General features: G+C 33.2%; 1 protein-coding gene across 2 annotated transcripts; it reads left to right on the forward strand.

Moving 5' to 3' along the window:
- Positions 1–7,498: 7,498 nt before the first annotated feature.
- Positions 7,499–11,953, forward strand: LOC110029319 (pyruvate dehydrogenase E1 component subunit alpha-3, chloroplastic). Of its 2 annotated transcripts, none has more exons than XM_020731556.1 (3): positions 7,499–7,920; positions 7,984–8,761; positions 11,459–11,953. In XM_020731556.1, the coding sequence occupies exons 1-3, from the start codon at positions 7,672–7,674 to the stop codon at positions 11,734–11,736; spliced, it is 1,305 nt and encodes a 434-aa protein (XP_020587215.1). In that variant the 5' UTR covers positions 7,499–7,671; the 3' UTR covers positions 11,737–11,953. The 2 variants fall into 2 exon arrangements, with proteins under 2 accessions (XP_020587215.1, XP_020587216.1); XM_020731557.1 differs by having other exon boundaries at positions 7,796–7,894.
- The last annotated feature ends 512 nt before the right edge of the window (positions 11,954–12,465 follow it).

Genomic DNA, 12,465 nt, shown 5'->3' on the forward strand with positions numbered 1-12,465 from the left:
GCCCAGGTCTCACTTGGACTTGAGTTTTACAAGAGACATCATGAATTTTAACAGTGATAGTTCCTTCTCAATTTTGTTACTTCTTTTCTTTGACCTTGTTTTCATTTGATAAGAGTAGCTAACCTATTTAATGAGTAATATGTGGATGAATTTACAATATCCTTATAACTATTAGAGGTGCTTAATTTAAAAGATTAGATGATGCCTGAGATCGCAACCCAATATCAGGGATAATCTTATCTTTGGGATTAAAATCTATAAAATCATTTATAAGTACCCAATATATCTGTGTAGTGATTCCATTAGAAATTCGAAGTGAGTTAGTGAGATGAAATGAGCTAAAGGAAGAATTGGCCTTATTTATTTTGTATGTTTGTGTTTATGTTACAATTTTATATAGGACTTAAAGAACATTTTTATATTCCAATGTTGATACATGCTATGCTAGTTAGACTTTTGTTTAGTTAGTTTCATTCTGACACGTTTAGTTTAATTTCTACTACATGTTTTCTATCCTGATAAATAATTATAGATATTTTTTTTATAGAGATTGTGGTAGATAAAATTTCTAAACTGTTTTTCTTCCTACTTATATTTTCTGCACTAAATGCTATACATGTTAAAAATCAAGTTTGGGGGTATGAAGAAAAATAAAATTTTAAATTGAGTATATTTCATTTTAGTTTAATATTATTGCAAGCATGTTTTAGGCTAGATTTACTTTCTCCTACAGTCATTCTATCCTGATTATGCATGAATATGAATTTGATAGGATGTTGTAGTAGTTAGTAAATTTAACTTGTACTTTTTCTTCCTGCTACTTTTTATGGAATTAATTGCAACATATTTTAAAATTTAAGTTTGGGGGGAAGAAAAATTTCTTTAAAAGAATGAAACTAAATTTTATTTGTCCTATATTTTAAAACTTTAATTTAACATTACCTTTAGTATTAGAGGCTAACTTTTGATAACTATATTTGTGTTTCTAAATATATAGTAGAGTTAAGTAAAAATTTTCAATAATGAAAGTTGATTCTAGAGTTAATATATTCGGTATGAAAGAATAAGGATGTGTTTTTTCTTTTTAAAGTAAAGAAAATTGTATTTTTGAAGTATTAAGAATTTTAGAGTTTCATATAAGAGGAAAAGAATGAGGCTTTATGAAAAATCTTCAAAGCTAATATGAATTTATAAAGTGAAAAAATGTGAAAAGTTTTTAACTTTAAGAAGAGGATAGTGAAGTTCAAAATTATTAAAGGCTATTCAAATATAATAATCCTCACATGAAAAAGAAGAAAAAAAAGAAAAGATTAAAAAAATGATCATAAAAAAAAAGAAATAAAGAAAAAGAAAAGAAAAGGAAAAGAAAAGTATGTGAGGAGAAACTTGAGGAGATGAATAATAAAAAATTTGCTTTACTTGAATCAACTTGAGGAAGAAGGTTTTATTATATTTTTTAAACTTATATTTGAGTATTAGTGTCCTTACTAATAAAGTTCTCATGAAGTTCTTTTTCATATGAATATTCTAAGCAACTTTAATATGACAAATTGCAATTCTTTTTGAAATGAATAGAGAATCAGAAATCTTTGACTTGACTACTAGATGTTCTTATACTTTTAGTTTTGACTTAAGTTGTTAAAATTTTTTCTTAAGTTGTGCTATTATATTTAATAGACCAAATTATAGAAATTTAGAAGCTAAAATCTCTACCATTAGAGCTAAAACGGAGCCAAACGAAACAAAATGGTGGAGCTGCGCAGAGTGAGTGTCGACGACGCTAGAACCAGCGCCGACAACGTCAGAGTGCAAAAAACGATGCCGAAACAGCGACGATAGCGTCAAAAACAGCGCCGACAGCGCCCGAGACGGTTTGGACACGATCCTGGGCGAATTTCTAGAAGATTCAATGTATTTGGAATCTTTTTGGAAGGTTGTTTGATGCATCTCTTGGGAAACTTGTGCCTACACTATATATAGTGCTTTTATGTCAGAAAAAGTGGTGTGTGTGAGTAGAAAAATGAGGAGAATATTTAGAGATCTTATAATAGAAGTAAAAATGTAGATTTCTACCTTTTTGGAGAGATTGGTGAGGGGATTTTGAGAGAATCTATCAGGGAATATTCTAGTATTGCATGGATCAGTGGGAGACTTTGTGAGAGAGATCTTCATCTTTCTTTCAAGGGAAAAAACTAAGTATTGTGTTTTCCATTATCTTATGATTTTGTAAAAACTTATCTAGTGGATTTGCTTTGATTTAATGAAGTTTTTCATTGTGTTTTCTTCGTGCTTTGTGATATGTTTCTCTTACTCTTTCTTCTTTATTGAAAATAGTGGCATGAGAAGATTATGTCATTATTTTTCTTTTATTTTTCTTTTGTAATGAGTAAGATTCATGTTTAGGATTTTGTGATGCATGCTAGAAGAAGTTTTAATTATATATGTGATGGTTTTTGCTTGCACTTCATTTACATTATAATAAGGGCTCGTTGTAGTGTTAAAATTCATTGTAATTGCATTAAGACCCGAGATGGCGGTGTAATTCTCAACAAAGTGGAACCACATTCAAATTCTATGGATGATGAAGTTCATGGGGGTTGAGTGCAAATAAATAGGAATATATATATATATATATATATATTGTTGGGTATAGAATTGGAGATTTTAGAATGACAGGCTAAAATCCCCAATTTGGTCTTAGAGTTTAAGAACTAAAGCGAGCGTTAGCCTTCAGGGGAAGGGAAGTGGGAGCTCTGGAGTGAGAGTTAGTTTCCTCCTAGCCTAACCACAAATTTAGGGACTAAATCTGAGATTAGCCAATGATTTTCTATAACACTGAATCAGGATAGAGAATTAAAATTATTCTTATTTGGCACATACAATATTTAATGTATCTCATTCCTTTATACTATCTAATTTGCTACATAAAAAGAGTAGTTTTTAACATCTTAAAATTCTCTGAACCAACTCATCCAGAAAGGGTTATCCTTAGAATTAATGTTTACATTTAGGAATAGTTATTATCCTTACATTTAACATTCACATTTAGGAGTAGTTGCTAGATAAAATATCATTTTAATCCACATTCGAAACTAAGAACTAATAGTAGTATACTGGAATTTGACTAAGGATATATTTCCTCGCTTCCTCGTGGGATCGATATTCAGGGCTTAATCAGAAAGTCCTATATTGCTTGAAGTGATACATGCACTTGCGTAGAACCCATAGTGTGTGAACAATTTTCTATATTTTATAAAATTTCAATTTTGCATATTAGCTGCTAAATTACTGCATAATTATGGGTCGGGTTAAGTTTTTGGCACCGTCTCAGGGGAATTGAATTGACATAAAACACGCACAAAAACAACACAAGCTAGAGGCGCATTAATGTCTCTTAGAATTAACACATTGTATGACCTGAATATGGTGAAAAAGTGTGCAAGGGTTGCTACATCTGCTTGCAGTTGTAGTGTCAAATAACTAAGGGTTTCCACATTACAGATATATGTAAATAAAAAGGTTAGTTCATGAAACTAATAGTATGAAGGAATCTTGGAATAAAGGTACTCTCACAATTAAATTATTGGAATTAGTTGATATTATGGTTCATGAGAAGATAAATGTCTTATGTATTCAATAAATTAAATGGGTTGTAGAAAAGACTAAGGCAATTGATAGCTTACGTTTCGAGCTTTGGTATTTAGGTATGAGACATTAGAAATGGTGTTGGTGTAATTATGGATAAGATTTTGAAATATAATGTTGTAAAAATTAATAAAATTGGAGATAGAATTATAACCCTAAAGATTTTTGTTGACACTAAGATTTTTAATGTTATAAGTGTGTATGCTCCTCTTGTTTATTTAAATATAAGTTCAAAAACTAAATTCTAGAATGACCTAGAAGAATTAATATAAATGATAACTCTTGCAGAAAGAATCTTTAATGGAGGGTTTTAAATGGACATGTTGGTAGAGTGACGGAAGATTTTAGAAATATTCAAGGTGGCTAAGATTTTGATATGATTAATGAAGAAGGTGGAATCATTTTAGATTTTTCTTTTGAGTATGATTTTGTTATTTCAAATAACTTATTTAAGAAAAGAGAAGAACATATTATTACTTATAAGAATGAATATAATAAAAACGAATTGATTGTTTTTTATGAGAAAAAGAGATCTTCAAAGTGTAAAGATTGTAAGGTCTTTCTAATGAAAATTAAAGTTCTCAATATCGATTGTTAGTTCTAGGTTTTAAGATAAAGAGTTGAAAGATAAGGAAAAGAATAAAATATTATCATAGAATTAGATGGGAACACCTAAAAGATACAAATAAAATTATTTTTATGATTCAACTTCAAGTCTATGTAGGATAACATAACAAACACTATGCACTAATAAACAAGTAACAAAAGATGTACTTAATGAATAAAAAAAAGAGTTTATAAAAAAAAAAAATTAGTGTTGGAATAATAATGCGCAAGAAAAGATAAAATATAAGTTTTTTTATAAAATTAATTTAGTTGTAAAAGCTTAGAGAATTGAGAAAAATATAAGGTGGCCCATAGGGAATCTAAAGGAACAATTTATGATGCTAAAAATTATACTTTTAGCGATCTTTATAACATATCAGATACTAAAGAGGGTGAAAAATATATACATAAAATAGCCAAAAAAAAGAAAAAAAGAAAAAAAGAAAAGTAAAGATTTAATTCAAGTAAAGTGTATTAAAGATGAAAATAAAAAAGTATTTTTCTTAGAGAAAGATATTCAACATAGGTGGATGAACTATTTTGATAAACCTTTAAATAAAGTTTTTGAAAATATGATCAAAATTTGTCATCTTTATAATAATAATAATAATATATTTTATTTTTATCATTGCATTAGTAAAAAAGAAATTGATGAGGCTTTAACGAAAACTAAAGGTGGAAAATCAGTCGGACCTAATGATATACTAATTGACTTGTTGAAATATTTAGGAGATTTGGGAGTTTCTGGCTTACTAAACTCTTTAATATTGTTTAAAAAACTAAAAAGATAATCGAAGAGTGGAGGAAGAGTATTTTGGTACCCATTTTAAAGAAGAAAAATTATGCATAACAGTGTGCAAATTATAAAGGAATTAAGTTGATATGTCGAAAAATTATGCATAAGAGTGTGCAAATTATAAAGGAATTAAGTTGATATGTCATAGTTTAAAATTATGGGAGATGGTAAATTAACACAGGTTAATAATTAATACAAAGCTTTCTCATAATCACTTTAGATTTATGTCAGGAATGTGTACTATGGAAGTTATACAATTATTTAGAGGTTTGATGGAGAAGTACAGAGACATTGAGGAGGTTCTACATATGATTTTTATTGTTTTAGAAATAGCTTTTGCAAGGTTCCTAGAGAAGTCATTTAAGAAGTTCTAGAGAAGGAAGGTGTTGATATGACTTATATTCAAGTCATTAAAGATATGTATACTAGAGTTGTTACTTGTGTTTGAACAGAAGGAAGATTGACCAAGTATTTTCCTATTTTGGTTGGATAACATTAGGGATCAGCTTTAAGTCCATATCATTTTACTTTAACTATCGATGCTCTTACTGGACATTTACAATAGGGGGGTTATGCTTTTCACTGATGATATCTTACTTGTGGATAAGACCAAAGAAAGAGGTCAAGAAAAAACTTGAATTATTGAGGTCTACATTAGAGTCTAAAGACTTTCGTTTGATTAGATCTAAAACTGAATACATGGGATGTAACTTTAGAAGTAGTACCTCTAGTGGCAAAGTTGTAACTTTGAGTGATCATATCATTAAAAGGTGTAATCCTTTTAAATATCTAGGGTCTATAGTTCAAAGTGATGGTGATATAGATGGGGATGTTATTAGTAAATTTCAAGTTGGTTGGTTGAAGTGAAGGGATGCATCGAGTCTATTGTATGATAGAATAGCACCGCTATGATTGAAAGGAAAATTTTATAAGATGATGGTGAGACCTGCAATGCTCTATAGCATAACATTTTGGCTTTAAATGAGAAGCATTAACAAAAGTTAAGTGTTGATGAGATGAGAATGCTTAGGTAGATTAGTGGCTTGACAAAATCTTAAATGAGTATATTCGTGATGGGTTTAGTGTAGCTCCAGTGGCAAACAAGATTAGAGAGAATCGTCTTAGACAGTTTGGTCACATTAAACGTTGACCATTTAACAATCCTATTATGAGAGCAAATGTTTTAGATTCGACTTATGTTAAGAAAGGCAGTGGTAGACATAAAAAGTCTTGGGAAAATTGTATACGAAAATGATCTTAATCTATTAGGATTAAATGAAAATATGTCACTCAATAAGAAGCAATGTAGAAAAAAGGTTTCATGTAGCCGACCCCACTAAGTGGGATAAAGGCTTTTTGTAATTTTTTTTGTTGTACAGCTTCTATGATTTCTCTCAAAGTTGTGTTTTTTGTTGGCTTCCTTATTAGTTTATTTTTGACTTAATTTTCCTCTACCATTTATATATGCATGTTATGACCTATATGAAAGATTTTAGTGCCTATTCTTATTCTATCACCGTTTCACATTTTATTTACTTTCCTGCTAGAAGGATTGAGTTGGTTAAACTTCATATTTCAAACATATTAATTTGTTGTCGTGTTTCTATTATGGTGTACAAATGATGAAAAATGAGGCCTGCTTTTCTTGAGATTTAGCGAGTCAAGGGGCATATCCATGCATAAGAACTTCTCTTTTTTCTTATTTTTTCCATGGGCTCTTAGGTTGAGAACATTTCATGATTTTCTCTCTTCCTCATTATAGTGCTTATATGCTTAGCAGATTATATGAAGCAAAGGATTTGTATAAACTTTTACTACATCAAAGGGTTTAGGGCACGAAAGATTATTGCGTGCGGACACCGCATGCATCTCTGCATGCGGTGTTCGATCCTGGCCGTAGATCACGGTGATCTACGGTCAGGATTATTTTATTAGTACTAGTGTTTTTATAATACTAAGGTTGCAGTCCCCTTTAGTTTTCTTAGATAGTGAAATTTTTTTAAAATTCATGACATATTAGCTCAACTATGTCATCAAATACATCTTGGCCCTCCACGGAGGATAATGTTTTTTTGGGGAATTTACCCTTATGTATTTACCTATTTTAAGTCCAAATTTTAATTTTTATATGATTAATAGCTTTTTTCATGCATTAAAAGATAAAAATAAAATAACCTTTTTTTTGTTATATAAATTAGAGTGTGTAAAGTTTCCTTTTTTTCCCCGTCCTCGAGTTCATTTCTCCTTGCGCGGACCGTCTTCTTCCTCAACCTCGGCATTTCCGCCATCAAACTGGTCGCTTAGCTCGGCGGCCATTACCCCGCCCTCCCCCCTAATTTTTATATGATTAATAGCTTTTTTCATGCATTAAAAGATAAAAATAAAATAACCTTTTTTTTGTTATATAAATTAGAGTGTGTAAATTTTCCTTTTTTTTTCCCGTCCTCGAGTTCATTTCTTCTTGCGCGGACCGTCTTCTTCCTCAACCTCGGCATTTCCGCCATCAAACTGGTCGCTTAGCTCGGCGGCCATTACCCCGCCCTACCTCCTCCTTATTTTTGCCCTTCCATACCCACGAAGAATTCCAAGGGAGAAAGAAGAGCGCTTCCGCTGTCGATCGTGTCATGATGTCATCCTTCTCTGCCTTGAATATCCTCCCGTCTTACATAATTGCCTGCAAAACCCGCCGCCTCTCTTCACCCTTGCACGCCCCTTCTTCCGGCCGCCTTTTGCGCTCCTCCCGCGCCGACCCTCCTTCCTCTCTACTCCATAAGCACCGGCCGCCCTATTCGAGTCGTCTCCGCCAACGTTGTCAGCAAGGAGAAGCAGATCGGATCCCCTTTACCCGTAGAGATCCGTTTTTGCTCCGACATGTAACTCTGATCCCCCGATCTCCCCATCCGATCTCAAAATTGGCGTAATTTTTTATTTTGCAGGTGATAACATCCGAGGAAGCGCTGGATTTGTACGAAGACATGTTGCTGGGACGCTCTTTTGAGGACATGTGCGCTCAAATGTACTACAGAGGCAAGATGTTTGGTTTCGTTCACCTCTACAATGGCCAGGAAGCGGTCTCCACGGGCTTCATTCGGCTCCTCACCGATCGCGACACCGTCGTTAGCACCTACCGCGATCACGTCCACGCGCTCAGTAAGGGCGTTCCAGCCCGTGCCGTAATGGCGGAGCTCTTTGGGAAAACCACTGGCTGCTGTCGTGGCCAGGGAGGCTCAATGCATATGTTCTCCCGCGAGCACAACCTCATTGGCGGCTTCGCTTTTATTGGCGAGGGCATCCCAGTAGCCACCGGTGCGGCGTTTTCCTCCAAGTACCGCCGTGAGGTTCTCAAGGAGAGTTGCGATGACGTAACCGTGGCGTTCTTTGGCGATGGTACCTGTAATAATGGTCAATTCTTCGAGTGCCTCAACATGGCAGCGTTGTGGAAGCTGCCCATCGTGTTCGTGGTGGAGAACAACTTGTGGGCGATCGGGATGTCACATTTCAGGGCCACGTCCGACCCGGAGATCTGGAAGAAAGGTCCGCCCTTTGGTATACCTGGAGTACATGTCGATGGGATGGATGTGCTCAAGGTCCGGGAGGTCGCCAAGGAGGCCATTGCTAGGGCAAGGAGGGGAGATGGACCGACACTAGTGGAATGCGATACGTATAGGTTCAGGGGACACTCGCTTGCTGATCCTGACGAGCTCCGGAATCCCGGTTAGTATGTCTGTTTCTGTCTTCTCCCCTTTGTCCTCTCTTATTTTTAATATTTTTTTTTCCTATCTATCATCCTTGTTGTTATAAAATTTATCTCAAAATTTTTGCTTGTTCGATTGGGATGATGTTCTTTGTATCCTTAAACTGAATTGAATTGGCTTTTTTAATGTAATTATACGAAATCTATTGTCTCTTTGTTCTTTCAAGCTTGCCTTTTTGCCTGCGAGCAATTTATTATATCTTGGTTTTTATCTGACTTGGTGTTAAAAATGGGGCTTTTTCTTCACCACCCTGTTGATCTTTGTTTTGTGTGGTGTAAACATTATGCTTTGCCTTTTGCTTTTCTGTTTTCAATACATGGTTGGTTGTTTTTAGTCTACTTTTTAGTGCATCAAATCTGAAGAAGTCATAGAATTCTGATGATGAAGTGATTGCCAAAGTTTTGTTTGATAATTCGTCAAGAAAAACTCAATTTACTTCTCTATCTTTTCACACATCATCATTGCCAATGTCCACATGCTCGTGTTTTTTTAGTTGGGCCTTCGAGTTATCTTTTTCCTTTTATTTATATGTAATGTCAAATGAAGTGATGCCAGTACTCTATCAAAGTTGCATTGCATAATGTTAATCTTAGTTTTCGTCTACACATGTTTTCTTTTTAATGCTTTCATAAAAATTCTACTTACTCATCTTTTTGGCACATGCTTTTTCTTATTGCATGATTCAAGTTGTTGATTCCACTATCCTATGAGTAATCTTATTTATATGTTTTCTTTTTGGCACATGCTTTTTCTTATTACATGATTCAAGTTGTTGATTCCACTATCCTATGAGTATAATCATTTCTTGTGCTTACCTTTTTAGTTTGATTATATGTCCATTTTGATAATTTTTTTTAAAATCATTCTCAACTTTAGGTTTAAATGACATTTATTGCCCAAAACTTAAATTCATATATCATTGACATTCTATTTGTAGGTTTTCAATTTTAGTCTTTTAAGTCTTCATAATATTCTCATATTGCTTGGCTAAATGTGCTTATCAATTTTAGCTAATTTACATTAAACCGTTTTCCCCATCCTCTTTCTTTTGTGCAACAATTTGAATAATACTCAACTTATTACACCTTGCTATCCTTGGAGGGTGTTTGGTTTGCTGCAAGTGCGTTCAACTTGAATAAACAGTATTACTTTATTGGTACATTGTTTAGTTTACACCAAGCTTACATCAAACTAAATGGCATTGATCTTCTATGCATAAATGATTGATAATGGTTAATTTTTTTTCAATCTTTGCTTTATTGAATCCTGTACCCTTTAACATCTAAAACTTTCTTTAAATATTTTCTTACTAACCAAATTATGTCATTTGAAAATAACATTAACCTAGGTGCGTCACTTTGAATGTTTATTTCGAAAATCCTTCCATGCCAATACCTAAACGATATTATGTTGTTGTTCATCCTTGATATGATTCTATTGTAATTAGAATTTCTTTCATCTCGTTATAAGTACTTCCATTGCTATTCATTGATATATTTTACATATCATAGTAATTTTAATATTCATTAAATGCATCTTTTTTCCTTAAAAAACTCAATTTGTACTAATGTTACTTGGTTCTTGTTCATTTCATGTTTTCATTATTTAAAGATTATTTTAGTTTGGTAGTTTTCAATTAATTATTATAGTTTCTTAACACATAAGTTACCTCCATATTATATCTTTTTTATGTAAAATCAAATTGATTGTTTAATGCTGACTTGTTTAATCAAAAAACCATGTTTTATGACATATCTAAGAAGCGATGTCAAGTTGAACTCAAGTGAGCCAATGGATTTGCTTTTGACCATAGCCAAAAGTATGTATGTATATATTTGCATTCATGCGGGCGGGATGATAGGTAATTATTCCTCCCAAGTTCAAATGGTAAATATGTAGTAGCAAAATAAACATAATGATTTCCTTACAAAACTTCAATTTGATCACGTTCTGTGGATGATATGTAGTAGAAAATAGTAAGTTGGTGATACGAACTAAGATGGTTTTTCTTAGAAATTAGGGTTAAGAAAATATTTTATTTCAAGAAACCCAAATAACACACCCAAATGCATAAAGATAAGCACCTTCAAACCAAACCCTAACTGTAGCACCAAAAACTCGAGAGGTAGGTGATCTCTCTCAAACCCTAACCCTATCACCAAGATAACAACCTAATCATACCTTAACTCTAAACATAATAAATCCTATTAATGTCCCACAAAAATAACTAATCAAAGACAAAATTGCCGCCCTTAGGTTGATGGTCGGTTGTTGTTGGCAATATCCCAATGAATTTTTTTTTATTATTCTAGATTGAATTGTTCAAGGCGCTTAAGGTTTTCATCACTGCATTGTTTAATTTAAATTAAAATCAGTGATTAAGGATGATTTAATTCAAAAAGTATATTAGAATATTCATTGCTAATATAAAATATTTGGAACATTAAGATTCACATTTGATATGTAGAACTATAATTGCAAATGCTACAATGCAGATGTGGTAGATTGAAATTCATTCCTTTCACTTGCATGACCATAGATTGAAATTCATTTTCTAAAAGCTATTTATCATTAAACTATAGAGATGGACCTGCTTTAAGCCAGGGATACTGTTGTGATTGGACTCTTCTGATGTTCATTATTTCTATTTTGGCAGATGAGAAGGCTCATTATTCTTCTAGAGATCCCATCGCTGCCCTGAAGAATTACATTCTTGAACATAGTCTTGTTCCCGAATCCAAACTGAAGGCCATTGAGAAGAACATTGAAGAGTTGGTCGAAGAAGCCGTGGAGTTTGCCGATTCTAGCCCAGCACCTCCTCGAAGCCAGCTGCTCGAGAATGTCTTCGCAGATCCGAAAGGATTTGGAATCGGCTCTGATGGCAAATACAGGTGCGAAGATCCAGGATTCACGCAGGGCACCGCGCAAGTGTAGTTTGTTTTTAACTCCATTTCTTGTTCTTGTTTAGAAAGGTACTTTCAGCAATCTGATGTTGTTTGTTCAGCAGCAAATAATCCTCATTTTACCATCCTATTCAATTCTCTCAGCTACGGACGTGTGTGTTGTTTTCTTTTTTGGCGAGTATATTGATTACACTTACACTATGCCAAGAGTTCTTTGACTCTCTTATAATTGATATTGTTGGATTTAATACTCCTCAGAAGTTTGTTGTTCGATTTTAGGTTGGCTTGGTGGTGGATGGCAATGTTTTTTTTATAGGTTCACTTGATAATGTCTTCTATAGTTATTTGTTCAAAAAATGTTGAATTTTTTTATAAGGGAAATTGGCATGCATACCACACAATTCTCTTGTAAATGCATATCTAAAAATTTCATTATTAAATAGCGCACATAATCTCTTTTATTTATAATTATAACACTATTAATGAATTTTGAAAGGTTGAAAATGGCGTTGTGCCTAGAAATTATGCGAGCATTGATCTCAAGGAAATCTAACAGTCTAGAAGATAAAAAGTACTGACAAAGGGTGGACCTATCAGTAGTGAGCCTGGAGGACCCAACTACCCGACCAGATGAAGCAAATGTCGAACCAACTGCTACAAGGATGAGTGTGCAGCATGGGTCAAGTGGCCCACCCGGTCACAAAGGGATGACTACCTTCATGGATAAATAAATCCAAATTCTGATGACTTCAAAGATGAT

This window comes from Phalaenopsis equestris, unplaced genomic scaffold (genome assembly GCF_001263595.1).
Source record: "Phalaenopsis equestris unplaced genomic scaffold, ASM126359v1 Scaffold000561, whole genome shotgun sequence".
Taxonomy (NCBI): domain Eukaryota; kingdom Viridiplantae; phylum Streptophyta; class Magnoliopsida; order Asparagales; family Orchidaceae; genus Phalaenopsis; species Phalaenopsis equestris.